This window comes from Lepeophtheirus salmonis, chromosome 1 (assembly GCF_016086655.4).
Source record: "Lepeophtheirus salmonis chromosome 1, UVic_Lsal_1.4, whole genome shotgun sequence".
NCBI lineage: Eukaryota > Metazoa > Arthropoda > Copepoda > Siphonostomatoida > Caligidae > Lepeophtheirus > Lepeophtheirus salmonis.
Genome location: NC_052131.2, coordinates 5,693,628 through 5,716,950, shown reverse-complemented (window position 1 = coordinate 5,716,950; position 23,323 = coordinate 5,693,628). Strand labels below are relative to the sequence as shown.

General features: G+C 30.3%; 1 protein-coding gene across 2 annotated transcripts; it reads right to left on the bottom strand.

The window, feature by feature from the left end:
• On the bottom strand, positions 1-23,323 carry LOC121115114 (G-protein coupled receptor daf-37). Of its 2 annotated transcripts, XM_071887467.1 has the most exons (5): positions 22,709-23,323; positions 16,424-16,586; positions 8,348-8,592; positions 4,446-4,688; positions 1-980 (listed from the first exon to the last, which is right to left on the bottom strand). In XM_071887467.1, the coding sequence occupies exons 2-5, from the start codon at positions 16,559-16,561 to the stop codon at positions 350-352; spliced, it is 1,257 nt and encodes a 418-aa protein (XP_071743568.1). In that variant the 5' UTR covers positions 16,562-16,586; positions 22,709-23,323; the 3' UTR covers positions 1-349. The 2 variants fall into 2 exon arrangements, with proteins under 2 accessions (XP_071743568.1, XP_071743570.1); XM_071887469.1 differs by lacking the exons at positions 4,446-4,688; positions 22,709-23,323 and having other exon boundaries at positions 16,424-17,068.

The following is a 23,323-nucleotide window of genomic DNA, read 5'->3' as shown; positions in this document are numbered from 1 at the left end:
TTTTTATAAAAGTCTAACTGATTTATTTTACTATATAATATTATGTAGTGTTGTTTGCGAGAGATTATAAATAATATTTATTTGGAAATGAAATAAGTAGGATTAAGTATTGATTGACATTAATTTTGAGTACTAATTAAAGACTTTTAATTATACATATATTGTATATCATCCCAAAATATTAGGGTTTTTTATTATTAAATCACTTCAACATTTTCCAAAGAACCAAAAAGACTAAATTATTTCGTCTCTGCTTATCTCCTGATTCTAGGTAAGATGTTTTGTGCCCCTAATACCAACTTCCACCTTGACTTTGAGATATACTTTATCAGCTCCGTGAATAAGCTCCTCAAAACGTTGCATAAATTAAGAAGTTAACGGCGGAGTTAAAAACAATCAAAGTATGTGAAAGATGATTAATTATTTCCAGCCATGAAGGCCACTTTTGCACTTTTTCATCACCAACAATCCCCTCATAAATAGTTGGAATGAGTCTCCAAACATGACAAAATATAAAGAGCCACACAATTCCCAGAGATATTCGAGTTAATCGATTCTCTTGACTTCTTTTAGCAGGATCCATCCAAAGTCCTCCCGGAGAATAAGCTGTAGTGGATCCACGACCACCGATCCCTAAACTAATTTTCTTTTTGTAAAACACTTCTAAGAACTCAAACCGACATGGAGAAACGGATGCAGTGTCTTCATTTGTGGACTTTGTTGGAGGTGGAGCCTGAATGACTACGTCGTTAATGAGTAATTCCTCTTGTCGACTCATTTTTCGAAGAGCTTTCACTGTGGATACGTTGAGAAAGAGAAGGGAGGCAAGAGGAAGAATGGATGCGAAAATAGTGTTTAAGCCAATGAAGTAAATACGATAATAGAGAACGTTCTCTCTCATAGGAGTTGCTTCCAGACGGAGTTGAGTAGAATATCCAGTTATATTGCGAATCATGGACTCGTTTGAGAATGGATCCATGCTATACAGTAGAAAAAGATAATAAACTTTATTATTCATTGAAATTATACGTATATTTCTACTATTTAAGTAATAGTATATGCAACCAAAATTTGTTTCCTTTAGATAATTATAAGGGAGGCAGTGTTGGGTAATATCACTTAATAGAAAACTAATTTACTCTATATAACAACATTTTTACCCAACACCTAAAATCCACATTTGTTTTGGTATCTAAACTGTAGAAAACCAAAATGACCATTAAACCCGTTAACAGATGTAGATTAGTGCTTTAGATTCTATTTTTTTTTTTAAAGATTTTAGAGTATAACTAAAATTTAGAGCCATGTTTCTACGTAAAAATATGAAAATCAATGTTAATGTCATTAAATAAATAAAAATTGCAGTTTTTTGAAAAATCAATGATTCTTCAACATTTCTTGATTACAATTCATAAAAAAAATGTATTTAACAATACACAAACAAATAAAGTGTAAGATCTTCTATGGAAGTTAATATTTTTTTAATAAATCTCTGTTATGGGTTAAATAAAAGAAAAAGCCTTACATATTAGAAGATAAAAACGTTTGTTTTATAATAACGGTCTATTTTAATGGAGTATTTAATAATAAAAAAACAATGTAATATTCCTCAGTAAAAGATCCTAAATTAAATATAATGAAATCAATTTATTATAATACTTAATTAATAATTTAGAGACAAAGGGATGAACGTAATTATAGATATGCTACATATTGAATTTAATTGACTAGTATTCATTACTTATTTGGTCATAAAAATAAAGTGATTATATTAAATATATACTGGGTTTATTTTATCTAGTGGTACACTTAATTTAAATTTTAATAAATGATAAATTTATTAGTTGATTATTTTCAAAAACAGTGAAAGATAGATTTTGTAACTTAAAGTTCCTTTTCTAAAGTTTTGATTCAATTAAAAACAGAAAAAACCAAGAACATGTGAAATGGAGTAACAAAGCTGTGAAATCTTTGAAAGTGATCTCACCCGGCATGTCTCCTATGGCCATATCCAAGGAGCTCAGTTACAGCATTACCACTCTTTACCGTGCAAGGCATTTATTCACCGGCCCCATGGCCTTGGACGTTGTAACTGCCACAGACGATGTCTGCTCTCCCATTTTTGTGGAGCAAGGAGCTGCTCAATGCAGATGCTTCTATTAAACTTCTGGATAAGAAAGCGTTACTTTGGGCCAGAGAAAAATTCGGGACAACTTTGTTTTCACTCAAGACGGAGCTCTGTATCATCCCGCCTTTAAGAAAAAGGCTCACTTTTGGAACCTCAACATGTGGCTGCCCTCCTTTCTAGACGCCAACCCTTTTGACTACTCTACCTAGTCACGTCTGGCGGAGAGGGTATGTGCTACTCCTCACAAGATGGTCCAGACTCATGAGGTTTCCATCAAGAAGGAGTGGAACACGTTACAGTCTGACTACATGGTCAAGGTCTGCAAGGAATTTTATGCATCGTATTGAGGCAATTATTAGAGCTGAGGGCTCACTTATTAAATAAAAGGTGCGCCAAGTACTGTTTTCAGATGGTTATGTAAAATAAATGTCCTCACAAAATCTTTTTTTTTAATTTTACTCTTCAAAAATTGAAAATAATAACCAATATTAACCCTGTAGACACGGGCGTTCCAACGTTCAAGATCGGAATTTTGATATATTATGTTAGCCAAGGGTGTTGTCCCCCCTTCAAAGAGCTAGCGACTCCAAATTTTGTACTTACGACTTAGAAGCAAGTATAACTTTATTTCATATTTTTCATGTTTTCTTTTCTAAAATTAATGAATAATCTAGTAATTCATTTCATACTTAAAAAATATATGAAAAAAATTCTTTTAATTTCGTCCTTGTTTCATATAATCTATTTGGAGCATTATTTTTAGAATATAAAACATAATCTAAACTACAAAATAAGACATCGGTTAGACTTTTGTATTAAATATCTTACTTTTTATATATTTTACTCATGTCAAGCTTATTTTTTTGTCGAAAAAAACAAACATATGTTAGCTAGCCTATTCTATATTTCTTATTGCCAACTATTAATTATTATGGGTGTGGATATATTATTTAGACATTATCATATAATGAAATATATATATATCTATTTATGGATATTTTATGCGCATACATTGAATTGAAGTACTTGATTTATATAAATTAATAAAATACCAAAATGTTATTTAAGTACGCAGTCAGTTTAAACATGAATTTGGAAACACGAAATTTATGGTCTAAATCATACAAGAGTCAACTTATGAAAATGAAAGAAAACAGTTTAAAGAAAAATACATTAATAGAAATGCAATTCAAGAAGATGCAGCATTAGTTGAATAATACTTATTTAACCTACGGTTATATCATCACTGTAGATGAAAATAATACCGTAATGGTTAAAAGCCTGGTTTTTGTAGTAGCTAACTTTATATATGTTTTTATTTTATTTTACCATTTCTTTCATTCTTGAGGAGATAACATATGCGTATAAACAGTAAAGTGTAACTAACATCGTGTTTACCCACGAATGACGGAGGGAGAATAACGCTGAAAAGTTATAACATTTAAGTTTTTGTTGGACTTTTTTGTGTAGTTGAGGATAGACATTTGAATAATGCTTATATCATTTAGAGATACAGAATTTTATTTCATTCATCTCATAGCTGCTCACAGCTAATCGTATGAAACGTCACTACAGCTAAGCTGCTTTCCTTAAGGGTAAAAAAGTAAATTTTCTATTTTTTTTCGATGTATTGTATTACTATCATGTTTGATTATTACTGCCTAAACAGTGAACATCTATTTATTAATGTTGAAGCTGTTTTTCAGATTGATTTTTACCCCGATTTGGTGTTAAGGAACTTTTTCTAGCCATAAATGTTAGATCATAAATCGAAGCTAAATCGTTATCGAACCGGTCTCATTTTGTGTCCCAATTTTTTTTCTTATCTCAGTTATACCATCAGGCTTTTTAAATAAATAAAAATACAATGCATTTTTCTATCAGTTGTTTTCATGAGTTGACTCTTGTATGATTTAGATCAACTGACTTAACGTATTATAAACTCAAAAAGGGTATGATATATGCTATCTATTTTTATTTAAATCAAGGGCCTTTGTTTATAATTTATGTCATCTCATTCTCAGTCATTGATTTTGATATTGTATATAATAATTAATATCTTCATAATAATTAACAGGTGGCAACAAGACAAATATCAAAGGTTAGCTACAATATGTTTTTTTTTCTTCAAAATATCAATTTGGCGTGGAGAATCGATCTATAGAAATTTTTCTTAGGGGCTAATCTAGTCTGAATTTTTATCTACGATCCGTTCAGGTCAAAGTCTTTAATTAAGAATGGTTCAATAACAAATACTACGGTCTCGGACCGAGGCCCAACTCTAGTATAAATATTGTATATATGCTAAAATACTTACCTAAAATTAAATTTAGTGCAATTTGGAGGAAACTTCCATAATTTAGAGATCACTTCCAGATTTTCATCATTTGTTAAACTCTGCTTAGAGACGCCTTCATCCATCCCAGTCTTCATATATCTTACATAATTACTACAACTAATTGGAATCGGATAGGACACCGTGACTGGCTTAGCGCGAATCTCGAAAAACTTTGGTATATAGAAAACCACTGGCATGATGATCACGGATAATAAATAAAAACTATCAAAATGTAAAAAATACGTAAAATTAAAAAAAAGTTTTTGTTCAAATTGATTATTTGTTACGACAAATGTTTAGTTCTTTATGCCGTTATGATATTAATTAAAATAGAAATAGTATTGATTCTGTAACGTCACGTTTCCTGTTTTTTACTATCAAAGTTGATTTGATAGAATACCTATATCCTAATTAGTCTTGTATTGGTCATTATTGAGGATAGAGTATCGCAGTCAATTCTAATTCCACTTAGACTGAAGAAGTTAAAATCAATCTCTCTTGACGTCAGTGAGAGTGGTTTTCCCTTTTTTGAATTATTCTGTTATCTGTAGAGTTGGATCGGTCATAGGACTAATATCAAAATTAAACTTTTTTCCCTGTTTGTTTATCGATCTTATCCGATTTTCCTTTCAACGGTCTTAGCTATCATTATAGCTCTTCACTCATAGCTAGGAATGAACAATATAAACACAAAGAAAATAATGCACCTATAATAATAGGACACAGACGTCCACCTTTCAATTCAGGTATCTTATCTTTTCGAAAGAGGTTATGTTAAACAGCAGAAATGATTCCATAACTATGTACTTCATTTTAACCGTTGTACTTAAAAGACTGATAAGGACCGGTCCTTGGACTGACAAATATTATTAGGACTGGACTCATAGAACTACAGTCTTTTTAGTTGTTTTTTTAGATCGATCCAACTCTTGTTATAGGTATGTCAAAATATAATATATAACTAAGTAAAAATATAAAATATTCGTAATATATCGCGTTATGATGAAAACAAGAATATTATTTGCAAGATATTTGGAATGCTCTTGATCTAACTTTTCTTAGTAAACCATAAACATATCCAGGGAAAATCCCGAGGACTGACAGCTAAGGACCGTTTCTAAGAACTGACAGTCCTAAGGATCGATAAGAAAAGTACTTTGACTGGATCAGACCGAATAAATAAGGACCAAACCATCACTAATCATAATAGGCATACTTGTGAGGCCCCAGCATTGATAAAAATTAAAGCAGGAGAGGAGATAAATTGATTTTATACAAAACTTTTTGCTCTATCACTCCGAGATTGTATAACTCAAACCCACCAAAATTGGACAAAACATATATTTGCTATTGTTTGAACATATGTATAGCAGGGGCGTAAACAGGGCGTGGGATGTAGAGGATGTAGCCCCCCCCCCCAAATTAAGGAATTTTGGCTTTTTACTAGATTTTTTCTTGATTAGGATGAGAATGTTTTACTCTAAAGTAGGAGTAAAACTTTTTTTAGAAAGATTTTTTTTCTTATAAAAAGTAAAGCAGGCAAGTTATCCAGTAGAGCAAAAAATTAAATTTTTGACATTTTTTGAGAATAGCTGTAGATTTTTGAAATGTTTTTTGAAAAAATTTAATATTTTGTAAGTAATAGTGGTTTTAAGAAACAATCTACATATATAATATCCTGCGGACGCCTCCTGTATTCCTTATTAAAATCTTGTCTTTTTTTTTACAAATTACATTTGAATTTTCCAATCAAGAAAGAAAGGAAGTCCAAAAGAAATATAATAAATAAATTATTTTTATCAATTAATTAATATACTTTCAATACTGTTGAATGACTAAATTTCCAGGTATTAAAGTAGATTAAGATATAATTATGTTTTATATCACTGATTATTATTATAGATAGGATAAATTAACTGTCAATTATTTCTTGAGCACTCTGTTCTGGTTGAAACAAGGCTTAATGTGAAGTGTATGTATTATAGCAAATAAATAGAAAACTAATTATTTTTTAGCACAATTGGTGTTCGAAAAAAAAAAGAGACTGTTTGAGCTATTTCCGGTCATCCGACGTATTTAGCTTTCTTTCTTTAATTCATAACTACAGAACATAAATATATGTATGTAAGCTTTTCGAAGTAAAACATTACATAAATATGTTATTTTGTTGATGATGTATGCGCTAGCATGGGATTTTTCTGAGTTTTTTTTCTAAAATAAATGATTTACAAAAATAATATTTATATACAAGAAGCTCAAAATATAGTTTTTCAAAAAATTTCAAGGGGTTTTGAGAACACAGCTTCATTTAGGGTGCCAAGCTTCTGTACATGGGCTTAAGCAGGAATTATTGTCCCCGTCTATATAGAACCCTATTACTAGAATATAAAGAGGGATCCAAAACTTGAAGTAGCATGACTAAAATAGAATAATTACTCGGTAGAGTGCGAAACCTACGTTTAAAATCTAATTGAGTTATGTAACTCAATTTTTTCCAAAGTTATTGTCAATTATTCATTTTTTCTATGTTTTGTTTTAACTATGTCTTGTACCTCTCAAAGTTTAATGGCCTCTTACTTTGTACATATATAGTCTTCGTAACAAGTTTAATCAAAATCAATAAGTAACTTTTACCGTAATACTGGTTACTAACAAACAAACAGAGGCCAATACATAGACTTCCTTCAACCTCGTAAGTCATTAGAAAAAACGTGATTATGTTGGAATCAAATAAAGACAATGCAAAACCTATTTGTTAAATAGTTTAAATACTTTATTCAGCTAATTTTTTACTCAATGTGTCCTCTTTTACAGCTATAACAGTCTCAAGACACAGGAATTTGAATGAGCGATACGGAGTACAATTCTCCCTAAGTCCCGCCAAACAGCTGAGTCCAGGGGGTTGGAGTTAGTGCTCGAGGAGGGGCACATGGAAGCATTAATGCACATTAATGCAGAAGCTTGGGTTCTTCTTGACTGTATGGTGGCTTTCAACATCATTATCATCCTTAATGGACTTGTTGATGTTAAAGACTGTCCGGACAGAGATGCCAACGGTCTCTGGAGTCTTCTAGGCACTTACATTGAACTCTCACGCATTGCTTTTTTGCTGTTGCTCTGAGAGACATAAGTTAAAAACAAATCTTGTTTATTTTAGCTTCAACTGCCATTTGGTAGACTAATAAAACCTCTTAATGAAAAATAAGTAATTACTGAAATGTAATTAAATGCTACTGCAAGTCTTGGGATCCCACTCTGTAGGTAAATCAAAGATAAACATTTTCGAAAATCTTACATAAATTTCTAAGGGACAATACCTAAACATTTTAATATTTTTCACATATGTGTAAGCTAATTATAGTAAGCCTATAAGGCCTATATATTAGGTAGGTGCCAATAAAGAGCCTACAAGGGAAAGAAGAGTCATGTATATCAACTAAGAATGTTTTTTTCTTATCTTCAATTCTGATTCTTCTAAAATTTGTAGATATGCAATAAACTTCTTTTGCCCAGTTCATTGTTTATATCATGCCTTTTTACTAGTATTCACATAATGTAATTTAAGGGAAGTCAACGTTTCGGACGAGATTATGTATTTTTCTTTAGAATTAACTAGAAACATTAGCTATTAATTACAACCATAGTTCATAGTATCTTAGTCATAAATATGCTCTAAATAATTATAAAAGTTATTTTAAAACAAAAATACATAACCCTAATCATCATCTACGAAGGGTATTTATAATCTATATTTTTATTCAAGGTTACGTGAATCCTGAAATTAATTCATATACATAGTTTTTTTTAACTTTTTCTTTTAAGCATCTGGTCTTCTCTTTCCTTTTTAGTCCCTTTAAGTGCCGACAGAGTGAGAAACATACCGAAAGTTTTCCTGCGTGATATATGAAGAATCCCTCATTTGACAAAGATGACATATCCGAATATAGCGCTCAAAGCTCATAACAATAGTACAGTAAACACTGCTCATCATAGCGATTTGTACTATGGGAAGAAGCCAGGGGAGAATTATGGGGTATATAGAATACGTATAGTAGGACCAGAGATTAGGGAGACAGTAGAGAAAACTACAACCAATCACAACGATGAGATCATACACTGCCATGAGCTGAAATAAAAAAAGTATTTTGACATATAAAATCAATTTAAAATAATCAAGGACTTAATTATCTGTGAATAACTATGGATTTTTGGACTTTTTTCAAAAGGTTTTAATTTTTGTATTTTTTGGAAAAAAATGCCCCCCCCCAAAAAAAAATACAATCCTGCAGACCCCCCTACTATTATAAACATATATATAGGCTAGCAACCATTAAAGCTTTAAAATAAAGTAGCGATACGGAGAGGTATCAGTCGATACCTCGACTCATATTTGTATGTCCTTTAGGAGAGTAGACTATACTATTACTCCATAATTAACTACAGAGCATCCATGAATTCTCCCTTGTAACTGAACTAACAAGGTAAATTCTGCAAACGATTTTGAAGAATGTTTTGGAGGAGAGAAGGAATGATACTCTTGGCGTTTCATTAGACTAACTACAATCAGCTGTTACAAGGTAGGAAGGAGAAAAGGATATGAACAGGAACATTTGCAAGAATTACTCCAATGTCGACCCCCAATCCTACTCTGAGTCCAACAAGGTTTTACAATTATAACTCTGCAACAAATCGTCAGGGTTACGCGGCTCCGTCTTTTATGAGCACACACAAATGTTCAAACAGGGCTTGTATATATGTAGGAAAGGATGTTCACTACTCAGGAATTAAATAACAATGACAACTGCTAAGGAAAATAAAATTCTTTGTTTAAACTACCAATTAACGAGCCAGCAAAAAAATTCATTGCATTTACATGACTGAATTTTCTCTTTTCCTGTCACATGTCTGTTCCTGCTCAACTTACAAACAGTAAAAAAAAAAAAAAATGTTGTTCTGATAGTTGGTAATGTAATAACAAAAAAAAAAATATATATATCAATTTTATATTATATATTTGTAGTTATAACAGTTTTTTTGTTCTGTTTTTTTAAATTATCGTCAGTGCTAATGAATTAAAACTCTTGCAAACATCAATTTTGTTACATTGACTTTTATCATGGTTTATTTACAGCTTTTATGCTCGGCTGTACCCAAGAGACTTAGAGTAAGAGACAAAATATCTTTATCATGATTTTTTCAAATCACTCCATACGTCATACTTAACGCAAGGGGGATGAATAAGTTCAATTTACCTTCATCCTTGTGTTGAACAATCGTGATATATGTAGTTTTTCTAGTATATTGGTAAGAATTACACAACAAAATGTTTTTGTAGAATAATATATTTCACTAGCAAATTATAAAAAAAAAAAAAATGCCAGCGCTTGAAAAATAAATTACTATTTATTAAGTTACCTTGAAACCAGTTTCCTACCAAATATGTGTAATCATAAAAATCTCCAGTAAAATAAAAAGGTTTTATACAAAAACAAATATTTTTCCATATTATTTCTCAAAGTGCTTTATATAATAGGTAAAATAAAAATAAAAAATCTTATATTAGATTTTTGTTTCATTTTTTTCTTTTTGCAAATTTCACTATTTATTTTCTAAATAATATATATTTTAATAAAGGAGAATTTGTATCTATGTCCACAACTTATTTTTGAGTGTGTTCCTAATATCTTAGAACTGTGTAACTACTTGATCTAAGCAATCATGACGTACCAACAGGCGTGAGTAGCTGAAGCTCAGCACGTCATATAATTAAAATTCAAGAAAACAAAATGAATAGAGTGAGTAATCCATGATGCTGATCTTAAGTTCATATTTTGATCTAAGAAATAACAATGCAGCTTTATTCATTAGATACTGCAAGTGTGTGCATATAACATTCAACTTGTATACAATGGGCTCTGCATATAGTCCTCTCTGATGTAAATCATATAAATATTTTTGATGTAAAAAATAAATTTACAGTTATTACTCTTTTATTATTGAGGACAGAACACATATGAATATATCTAAGTATGGAAGATTTCATGGGTAAGTATCTTCCATATTATTAAAGTAAAATCTGTCTTTTATCTGATATCAAATTACACAAGAAATTCCGGTACTAATGTTAATATCCTATAGGAACAAAAAATCTTCAAAACGGAAAAAAACGAAAAATAATTTAACCTGCTGCTATGTTAATAAAAAAAACCAAAAATTAATATGGCAACCCTGACAATTTGAAGAATGTTTAGAAGGAGAGAGACTTAGCTATCATGACGTTTCATTAAATTAGATCTGTATAGCCATGAGATGAAGGAATAAAATGAACACGTATCTAGTGCTATATTTCGACATGAAAGAACTATATAGATAAAAATAAGTCAATATAAATTGATACAAACATTTCTGCCTTTAAAAAATAAATTAAAACTTTTGTTCCTTTTACAGGGTATGACGTCAGGAAATTGGTATTTAAAGAGGGAAAAAAATTATAATAATGCTTACTATTCGGTAGTAAACCCCCATACAAAATGAGATCACTACAAAATGGGACAAAAATCCTTGAAGATACATATTTTTTAACCAAACCTTTTTTCAAAAATATAGACTGAATATTTTTCAATAATATTCCCCATCACTATTTATTTTGAATAAGTTATAAGGGTCTAAAGAAGAGTGTCGATTTCATAATTTTTCAGGCTAAAAATGGAAATATATCGAGTTCAGAACTAGATATAAAATCCATAAAAACCCTTTTTAAGCATAAAAAATAATTTTACATGAGTTTTATTCATCCTACTTTTAATTTGGGGATTGCTTTAAGGGTAAAAAATTAGTATGGACTAATAGTCCAAAATTACTATAACCCAAATAATTTCTGATGAGATGAATAAGATCATTTTTGAATTTGGCGCTTATTCATAAATTCAATAATTGTCTTCAATTCGTTTGTAAGTAATTCCTCCCCCCCCCTAAATGGTCCCCTGTTTAGTTAATGTTAGGATACACTAAGTTAAGAAGTAAATCATTTTCATAACGATAAAAATCATAGGTTATACCGATCGTTTAGCAATAATAATAGCTCATAGAGAAAGAAAGGAAATTTCTAAATTTCAACTGTTAACAAACAAGGAGAGAAGATATCGAGAAACGAAAGGAGTTTGAAAAGAGAAAACAGTTCCGTATTAAAGAGTTAATTAGGTATATTATTTTATTCTACACTTTTCCGATATTGTTTTGGCTAATCAATTTAATGAATAGGTTGATTTTAACTTTTTTTTTTCTTTTGATCTATTATCACTCAAGAAAAGAGCTATAATTAGATCAAACTATAATATTATTTTCATTTTAATGGTTAACTTTTATTTACTATATGGTGATAAGATTTTATAACGATGTAAAAACATATTTTTAGTACATTTGAGGGTAAAACTAGCCAATTGAGCAATAAAAAAAATTATAAATAGTAAGGTTTAAGTCCTTCTATTTCATGGCCCCATTTTGACATCAAATAGTTCACTAGTTTCCTTTATGTTAATGAGAAAAGGGGTTGTTTCATTGTTTTAAAACTTGGTTGTTGATGCTCACAAAGTGAACGACATCAAAGTTGTGACGTCAATTGGAAACACTTTATTCCAGGTGTATATTTTCATGAAACTGCCATAAAAATAACTTGTAATATTTCTACTATGATGAATGATATGGTATCTTATTTATGTCTTCACGTACAAATTAATCAGTAAGTAACTTCACAAAATAATGAAACATGTATCTAGTTCTCAGAAAATCTTTGGTAGGGGTTTTTTTTTTCTGGTGGGAACTTTATCCATGTATTTTTTGTCCTTAAGCCTACATAACACATGGACTAAAACATCCTGTCTTTCACACATAGATGGCGCTATTTTTTTAAATCACCTCATTTTCAGTTAGTAACAACCTTCAAAGGATATTTGTCAAAATTGCATGTCAATACGTTCATTAATCTGTGAGTTACTTTGCTAAGTCACTACTTTTGTTATTTCTAAAACAATGGATCAATAATAACTTTGTATTTAATCCTACACTGCTTCTTGATGGGGATTATACCGTTTGGACTAATTAATGGTTGATAAGTGTTTTGGGGACTCCATTTCATAAAGCGAATAATAAAAATAATAATAATAGTTCAAAATTAACAAATTTTGAATGAAAAAAAAAAAAAATGCAGTGTCATTGTTAAGCCCAGGACAATTCAACCCATATGTTAGTTATTATCTGATATGCTGTCGAGTTTTAAACATGGAAAAGCAGCTGATACTATTTTCTGTTATATTCCCCAGGAACTTTGACTTATTTTATTTCTCTATTAAATACAAAAAAAAAATCGAAAAGGGGGTCGTAATCTGATTTATATTAATATTTACAAAAGTAAACGTTGAGGCAGATTGGGAATGATGTACACAAGGTGATGCTGGTGCCCGAAAAAACCTTAAATTTTGAAAAGTAACCCTTTAGTTTTTTTTGTTACTTTGTATAAGTTTAATCTGTGAAATTTAAATGAAATATATCGTTTCAGTCAAATTTGGATGAAGTAAACTGTTATTGTTTGATGAAAAGCTTAACAAATCTGGATTTTATAATAACCAAAGTGAATAAAACACCACAATCATTGGATACTTATTTAAATAAATAATTTCGAAACCGCATATTTCGAGTCCAGTAATGTTTGACTTGATTTTCTTTTTGACAGATGATCGATGATTTTTAGCTTATCTTTCGATAAAAGTGTTTTCTATGAGGCACTCATGATACTTATTCGTATCGTTTGAAAATAGACATGAAAAAAAAGTCTCAAGGCAAAAATGTCGCAAGGCAGAACAGTACAAAGCGAAAATGTCCTAAAGTGAGAACGTTCCAAAGAAAACCCGTCACAAGGCGAAAGTGTCTCATGGCAAAAACGTTACAAGGCGAATACGTACCAGGCAAATACGTATACTTTTATAGATATGTCTTTTTTTTTTTGTAAGAGTGCAAGGAGAAGGCAGAAGTGAGACATAACGTATACCTAATTAAGACCTTTGCTAATATCATTTGCCTGTTTTTTAATTTTTAAGGAAGAAAGTGAGTTACTGGGATAATGAGAAAAATCTTTAATATACAAATATTAATAATGCGGGGAAAATATTATCATTATTTTTAAAATCATAAATATTTATGTTATAATCCATTTTTAAATCAATTTACACCTAATATTCTTCCTTTAGAGCAGTGGCTCTTCACCTGGGTTTTATCGAACACTGGGGGCTCGGCGAGTCAGTTGTAAGGGTTCAGCGGAGGTCCAAACACACATTTTTTGTGATGCCACGCTACAATTGACCAATTAAGAAAGGTTCGTTCAATATTCTTAGCAGAGAGATGTAAACATACATACGATTGATTAAATAATGAACAAAAAAACAAGAAAGAGCACATGCATCAAGTGTTTTTCCTTTGCCAAGCGTTATACTTAGTTATTTCTCTACTCCTCTTTAGTTATGATATTCTTCTACAATAGAATAAGAGGATTTCATATTTTTTTATTTTGATTATACATCCATTTAAAAAGGTACAAGTCAAATATGAAAAAAAAGAAGGTATTTTTTAGCTTTTGTGTCTTCTTTCAAAATTTTCAGAGCTCAAAGTAAATACTAATACATTTCATTAAAGCCATGCGTATATGTCCATTAATTTAATATTTAATAACAAAACAATTTTTAACTTGTTTTGGGATAAAGTTAGGGCGTACTCTAATTCAAAGAGGTAATAACTGAGGTTTAAAGTTTGAATTAAGATCCTAAAAACCTTTTTTTGGCTTTATAATTATACATATCTTAAGATAAGAGTATATATTAAGCCTAATATTTTTCAAAGTTTATCTTTTAATATTGTATAACTTTTATTAAAAAAACCTCCATACTGATGTGAATGGTCCTCAGACTGAGCTGAACTGAACCGAATAAATATATACTGAGATAATACTATTAATAGACTTTTATAAAAGAAGTCATGGAAAAAAAAATATTGATTGAAATCTTAATACTAAAAAATAGATGGGTTATACTTATTCAGAATTTTGTCATGCAATCAATTTTTCTTAAGGTATTTATTTTACCATAAATAATATAAAAACAAATAAATTATATAAACACAATAAATTTGGAAATTACATTTAGTAAAAATATAAATACAAATTGTTGTTTAAAATTAGTTCCGAAAGACAAATACCAATTAGTTACTAAAGTACACTAAAGATCTAAACAATAAATAAACATTAAAAAAATAAAATTAACAGAAAATACCAAAAAAAACAAAAATAAAACAACATAAAATAACCAAAAAAATTAGAAATCTTAAACTAAGTTACAAGGATTTGCCTGTTTTTATTTCTATTAAATATCTAGATAATGTAATTTAAAATTTTTATGTATTTAATCGTTTTCAGGAAAATACCATATATATTAATATCCAGCGCTAAATCGAATGTTGATGTATCTTCCTTAGATATTTTAAGTCATAAGCCATGTACTGTGACGCAGCCACAATAAGTATGTCTCTTAACACCCAGGCATCTGTTTGTTTCAAAATTTATTTTCTAATCATTTTCTCTTCTAATTCACAAAGAGTTATTAGGTGTCGACAACAGACAGACAGATATTAATATGCGTTACACCGTCCCAAAAAAATCTGATCTGAGTGCTTACACTGGCTAAAACACACGTTGATTACTGTTACTTAAGGATTAGACACCGAAACTGATCATTAAACCCTTCAAACTTTATCGGTTTGCCATATGAGCTACTTAAAAAAAAGTTATTGGGGTAGAACTAAGATTCTGTGCCCTATTTTGACGTGAGTAATGAAATATCAAATAATATTTCCGTTTAGGGTATTGTATAATTTTGTAGCAAGATGGTGATATTCTCCATCGCTTTCTTTACAGACTAATACAACTAAACAACGTTCATGCCCTATTGAATAAATTATTGCAACATTTAAAAAATAGTTTTTTTAATACAATATCTTGATTAAAGTTTTCAAAAAAAGTGTTTTATGACCACAAAATGGAATGAAATATGTTGGACTTTATTATATCATAACTCAAGTTTTGAATATACATTTTATTTAATTTTTTTTAATTGCTTAAAAAAATGTAGATTTTTTTAAATTTTGTCGATTAAGTTTTTTTTTAAATTTATTAATTAATTATGATTTACCAATTTCGAATAGTTAAAGAACACAATTTTTCCTCCCCGGTATATTATTTGTACAAAATATCACGCAACCTAACAACCTTATTTTTTCAATTTCTTAAAAAATATTAAAATCTTATTTTGAATTAAAAAAAAAAGATTAAATCTGTATTTCGAAAGACTCCAGGAAAGTAAAAAATAAAATTACAGCTTAGTAACAATATCTATGACATCTCAGCAATATTTATTAGTCTATGGGCCTTTGTTTTATAAGTAATTTCCAAGGATTTTATCCCAAAGGGAATTTGTCTGCCGGAGGATAAGTAAAAAGGTATAGAGTTGTTTCAACCCAAACAATTATCGACTTTTTTTCTAATTTTTTTTCCAAAAAAATTAATTTTCTGTTTATATTTATCGAATTTTCTCCAAAAAATTTAACTTTTCAATATTTTTTTTTGCAAAAATTAAATTTTTTATGAATTATTGCGGGTTTTTCAAATTTTTGATTAAAAATTAATTTCTCGTGAATAGCTATGAATTTTTGGGAATTTTTGAATTTGCATTGAATTAATAAAGCTATAAGAATTTATTTCCCAAAAAGATTAATTTTTTCAGAACAGTTATTGATTTTTTAATTTCTTTTCTTAAAAAATTAATTTTTGAGAATGCCTATGAACCTTTGAAAAGAATTCAAAAACCAAGCCCCGTCACCAATGTAGTCATGTGGACGCCCCCGCAATATATAATTACCTTGAGGGGCTGATGGAACATTGAGTTGAGTTTTTTGTGAATGAGGATTCCGATTGAGTATATATTGATAACAACTCCACATATGGCTATGATAAAGATCACGATGCTAAAGACATCCTTTGTATATTGATCAGACATATTGTTTGCTCATGGATAATCTGATCTGAAAAAACAAAAACAAAAAAGAAGAGGACATTATTTGACATTTGGCTATAAACACAGTCAATTGACTAATTTTTTTGTGTATATTCGTAAATCCAGGGCCGCCCAGGGCTAAACACTAGTGGCGTACCCAAAGGGGATGGGCTCTAATTATAATGGGAACACTATTTTATTAGGATTTCTTTTGAAAAAGAAAGGTTGAACTTCTTTCGAAGGCAAAATATTAAAAACAGCCAAATTTAATCCTGCTGACACCCTTGAACTCCCATATATATAAATGCTTTTACTTGTATTGTGTGTAGTGATTGAGTTGGCCAAGTCAAAAAGATTGTGACTGTATGATAAGGCTCTAGCTGAGAAGTGGACTCGGTCTAGAACGAGTCCGATAGTCAACTTTCCGAACCTCATTTTGCCGAGCCCGACAAGCACGTGGTTCGAACTTTTCAGCCCGACATTTATTTCGTAAATAAAATAATTTCTATACAATTATTTGGCGAGGTTATTGATTATTTGTAAGTCTTACATCTAATTACACATATGACTTATGTATGACATTCATTACTACCCTCCTGAAAGAAAGAAAAAATATGAAGAAAAAATGATAAAGCCGTATTTTCAATTTTCAATTACAGAAAAATGAATTTAAATAATTCTAATTCTCTCCTGAACGTCACAAACTATAAAAATTTTTCATATAATATTAAAAATTCAGGGATTTCTATGGAAATGGCTGGAGATTAAAATATGAGCAAACAGTCCACATCATAAAAAATTCTCTTTTCATAAGTATATCTATATTTTTAAAAAAGTTGGGACTACCAGGATCAATAAAATAATTAAAAATAAAATATTGTCCAAAAATAGTATGTATATCTAAAAGGATAATACTCCCAAACTATGGAGGCATGCCAAGAAAGAAAATACAAAAGAACTGGAAAAATCTAAGGAAAAATCATGTCAACCTACGCTTAAAGACCTTTTCAGCAGTAACACCATTAATGATTATATATCGGATTACTTTTATTTAATAAATTGTCCCAATTTGGCCTGAACTACAGTAGGCTGGTCCTAAATAAGATACCAAGTATCCTGAATTAGAATGAATCCCCATATGTTCTAGTCCAATCCACCTTTACTCCAGTCCATACTGTAAATGTAGCGCCAAAAATGATGCAAAGACAATTTTGAGCAAGTTTGGCCTCACTCTTTAACTGATCGTAGGCACTTTGACTTTGCAAAAACAATAGAGATTCCTTAAAAAACTCCCTTGTTTTATTTTTTCCTTTCAAAAGAGTAATTTTTCAAAAATAAAACCTTCATTTAGGGAGGGCTACATCCTTTCTGCCCCCTTTAGGACACCCCTGGTTAGTGAGGAGAATTGGTTGTCAAGTTGTTGAGAGCAAGGACCAACACGATGAATGAGATTGTCAATTGGTGGACAATAATACAGTGCTAAAAAGTGTTAGTACGTCATATTTTAATACAAACCATAATCTGTGAGATATATATAATTTTTGGATGGAACTCTAATTTTGAGCCACACAGTACATATAAAGGGAGCGGGGATCAAATTGTCGCCAAAATATTTTTCTACAAAAAACAACACAAAATATACATATTTTAACTTTTTTATTGAAAATCAAAACTATGACGAGCATATAGGTATAGAGTAGCCATTCATTCGATATAATCACCGTTGACATCAATAACGGCCTCAATACGGCCTCTGAACCGGCCGCAGGCTCTTCTGACCATCTCATTGGCCATATTGAAGAATACCTCCTTGATGGAGTCCATCAAGCTGCCCTTGGTGCTATGGGGATGTCTGGGGCTATGTCGAGAGATATAGCCCCAGACAAAATAGTCCAAAGGATTAAGGTCGGGAGAGTCAGGAGGCCACAAATCCTTGGTTACGACGTCATACCAGTTCTCAGTTAACCACTGCATGGAGATTTTGGACACATGACAGAGTGCTGAGTCCACACCCAAGGCTAGTCTCCGGCCTTCATGGCCCTGGTAGGGGCATCCTCAACCATCTTCTTCACCTTGTCGACAAAGTCGGTGTCCCTGACCTTCCTGTCGGCGCCTCCTCCTTGTGTGCCTTCTTTATGGTGGCATCAACATCCCAGGTGTCCTCTAGGTTCTTACGGATACGCTGAACAGTCCATAAATTGACTCCTAAGATTGAAGCAATCGTTGATTTGGAGATTTCACCTCCATTATTAACCAATGCCACGACTACGGCAGACCTCGAAAGTTCCTCGTTCCACTTATAGCTCTTTATCTCCTCATATGATGACGGCATGATGCTAACTGAACTACGTATCGTCAGCTGACAAGAATAGCTTTCCTATTTAGTAACAGGTTTTTTATTTGATAATGTCGTCTTCAAGTTATCAAGGTTTAAAGTAGGCGACAATTTAATCCCCGCTCCCTGTATATAGTACAGTTACACAAATTTCATATATATTTGTATCAAATATGACATGCAGATATGGTAAAAAAGAAACTGATAATTAGTTACCGTGGTAACTCTGACAAGCCTTCTAGGAGTAGAGCAGCTTAGTTTGCAATACATTTGATTAGATTAGCGAAGAGCAACAAGGAGAATGTGAGTAAGCACTTATGCGACTCCACATAGAACAAGAACATACTAGAATCTCTCTGATGTCGATCCTCAATTCTATCATGCGTACATTCAGGACATACCATTCTAACTCTAAAATAATCATTTTATACTAATAAATATTACATACTTTGATTTAGAAAATTCATGAGGAATCTCAATTTCAACCAAAAATAAACAATAGTGACGCATAAACCAAATTTATTTATATATGAAGTATATGCAAAATGTTCTTCGGTAAAATTATCAGACATATATTGTACGAGCACATCCACACATGATCATTTCACAGCTTTGGAAAATAGAAACAATCTTTCACTCATTCTAGATTACTTTTAATACAACTCTAGTTATTTGTCTCATTCTATCGAGAGAGAAAAAAGTCCATTCTAAATCAGAAAAGTTAATATACTTTTTAATTTAAACTTCAAATAGGTAAAGCGAACAAATAAATACTGTTTAAATTTATGTTGCAAATATTGTGAAAAAAAGTAAAATTTAAATTCTTTATACAAACTGATTGATAGAGTTTTTCTCTCATGTTTTTTTGTTATTGTTGTTTTATATTTCAATGGTTCACAATAGTCTATAAATAATCTGTACATAAATACATCCATTAAAAATAATGTAACAATAGGTATCAATCTATTCTTTGAGCATAAATCAACTATGAGTTCAAGGGTAGTAGTCATGGTAATGTAGCTTTAAGTAGCCCTCTCTATCTTTGCGTTTTATGCCAATCATATCCCTTTTTCTTATGTTGCTATTTCAGTTTTGTGAGAATATGAAACTTTAATATTCAATTAAAAATATGCGATTGGTTTTTTTAATTTTTTTCTTCAAATCAATTCAAAAACCCTATTCACAAAAAAAAAAAAATTTTGGAAAAAAATTTCATAAAAAAAATGTAAATATTGAAATTTTCGGATGAAATTTGAAAAATTAATTTTGTGTGTTAAAAATTTTAAATTTTTTATTTTTTAATAGTAAATTTTTTTGAAAAAAAAATTATAAAAATTTAAAACTACTCATAAATTTTACTCTTTCAAATTTTATCCAAAAATTTCAATATTGAAATTTTTTTCCAAAAATAATTAATTTTCTGTGAATAGAATTTTTGAATTTATTTGAAGAAAAAAATCATACTTCAAAAAATTTAATTATTCAAAATTTTGTGCAGAAAAAATTTGTAGGTACTCACAAAAAATTAATTTAAAGATTATAAATGAACTTTTTTTAGAATTAAATTGTCTGTACGCGTATACATGTACAAGTATTATAGATGTGGTAAGCCACATTTAGGTTATTTAGAAAACGAGAGAGTTTTCTAAATAACCTAAATAATTCTAAATAAACCATTCTAAATAATGATATATATGAAGAATTATCTAAACTTATTTATTATGTACGAACACAGTTTTTTTTATGGGTAATGGATGAGTATTTTTCTTTGTATAGTTATTATTTCCTCGTTGAATAGTTTGTTATGGGAAAAAATAATACCTAACTACTGAAATAATGTAGAAATAGGAGCAACCCCTCATTACTTTTGTTAACCTTCTGTTAGTAAACTGTGATATTATACAGCTCTTAACCAATATGTTTCAGAATGCATATTCAGTCTGATAATATGCAATCCTTTATTTATCTTAAAAATGCTCTGTGTTAGGAATTATTCGTATATTTTGCCAATTTTAATCAAGGTTGAGTTAATTCAGTTAACTTTTTGATAAACATTTGTTCCTTTTGATTAATATCCTTCTTTTAATTATTTAATACTGAGTGGTTAATTCAAATCTAATTACTTTGAATTTTAAAATTCAAAAAGATATAATTTATAAACTAACCATACAAAATTATTACTATAAATAGAAATGTATCAGCCATCTTTTAATCATTAATGTAGGCACCCTTAGCGGCAATAATGACTTCCAGATGGAGGCAGAATCCCTACTACCAGCTGAGGATGTAGTCCTCTATAATGACGTATCAATGCAGGCCTTCCCGTCAACAAGTAGTCGAAGGTGGTGGCATCAGTGCTGTAGAGTGTATGCCAATAGGGGGCCTATCCGCCCTCAAAAGGCTCTTTACATCCACATTTTCTTACGGCTCTCTTGGACAGTCTTGGGTGAATCTTCGAAATATCTTGCATAGGGCCTCATAAACTTGAGGCCCTTTGGCGTGTGCTGTTTTATTTAACACCTCCGGGTCCAGCTTGGTCTTTTTGACAGAGCCTTGCTTCCTCTCCAACGTTTCGGACTTACTGACAGTATAGATAGCTGTCCTCAAGACACCCAACTGCTTGGAAAGCAGGAACGAAAACTCGTCATTCTTGTTCAAGTGTTATTTTCTCGAATTGTACGTAAGCTGGAGAGCTCAATTTTGTCTTGTTTTGTAATTAATTGGTTAGCTTTAATATAGAGAAATATAAATTAATATCCATCACTCAACTTTAATTAATAATCAAGTTAGTAAGGGTTCAGATTTCAATGAACCACTCGGTATGAGGACTGTACATAAACATAAAATAAATATAGTTATAATACGGACTAATAGGAAGTAAAATTATTTGACGTCGCGACAGACGACGAGAGAAAAAAGATAGATGATCAAAACAATCGAAAATCAAGTATTTCACTATATAAGATTCAACAATTTTATTGTATAATTTAAAAAGCCGTTGTTAAAAATATCGTTTTTAAGGAAAATAAATATGTCTTTCAATCTATTAATGATTGTGTCTTCGATTCATCTCCTGCATCAAACTATTTATTCACGTTTAGAAATTTTATTTCAAAATGTATTGCAGACATAAAATTGTTGATTTTTAAATTGAATTACACTATCCAACAAAATCACACGTTTTTTATGCACAAGAACAACATATGCACAATTTAATAGGACTTAATCCCCTGATTCCAAATATGGCCTTAATTTTTCTCTCAGAGCCTCATGGCCTTGAGAAAAAGGTCATACATTGTTGGCTATTTTTATGATTCAAAAGTGTTTTAAACCCTCGGTGTTGAAGATAAGGATAAATGATTTTGATATATTTTTAAGCTGAACCTTCAAAAATTCTGAAACCATTTTTAAAATATCTTCATTTACTTATAACTCAAGTTTTCTTTGTTTTAAGTGGAAAATATACGCTTTTTATACAGACAATCATAGCTTCAAGACAAATAGGTTCAAAAAGTTTAAAAGTATATCATTGGATAGCTGAAAGTATGAACTTTAACTTTTTTAAAAGTGACTCCCCAAAAGTGCTCTATATTGTTGTCAATTTGAGATAAGGCCACGACAATATTTTGAGAATAAAACTCCTTTTTGAATTGATCTCATAATAAAAGTTCATATATATTCGTATGCCCCAGCTAGAAGAGATAGAAACAAAGAGAGAGAGAGAAGAAGAAAAGACATAGAAACAAAGAGAGAAAAAGGAGAAAAGAAAAGATATATTTTACAATTTATTATAACATTAAGACTCATGTCACAACCTGTATAAATAAATTATTTCAAGCTCCATGGACACAAGATGACTCGTTGCATAGCCGTAGTGAGTGAGTGATTCCAAAAGACGAACATTGAAGGGAGTCGTCCGAGCAAATCCTTTTTCTTTTTCTCTCTCTTTGTTTCTATCTCTTTTCTTGCTCTCTCTCTTTTTCGTCTTGAACCTATGAATAAAAAGGACCTATTTTCCATTTTAAATAAGATAACTTGAGTTGTAAGTATGATACAGACATTTTAAAAATGGGCTTAGAATTTTTTAACATTCGGTTCTAAAATATATTAACCTAATTTATCCCTATCTTCAACACCGAGGGCTTAAAACAGTTTTGAACCTTAAAAATAGCATAAAATAACAAAAAATGTATGTCCTTATTCTGAAGGCTAGGAGGGAAAAAATAAGGCCATATTTGGAATCAGGGGATCAAATTTTATTAAATTGAGCATATACTGTTTGCGTTCCATTTTTGCTGTTGGACAATGTTATTGTCCGAATCATCTCCCAAATCCATCCTTAATATTTGGAAAGACTAAAAAAAAATAATAAGACATTTGAATTTAAAAATTGTAATATATATATTAATATACTTCAAAAAATGATATCT

What these genes read in the sequence shown, in the direction of transcription:
- LOC121115114 (XM_071887467.1), bottom strand. Translation starts at nt 16,561, where the DNA reads ATGTCTGATCAATATACAAAGGATGTCTTTAGCATCGTGATCTTTATC. An exon ending in ATCACGCAGGAAAACTTTCG is followed by an intron (nt 4,689 to 8,347) that starts GTATGTTTCTCA and finishes ACATTTTGATAG; the next exon opens with TTTTTATTTATTATCCGTGA. An exon ending in TGCACTAAATTTAATTTTAG is followed by an intron (nt 981 to 4,445) that starts GTAAGTATTTTA and finishes TCTACTGTATAG; the next exon opens with CATGGATCCATTCTCAAACG.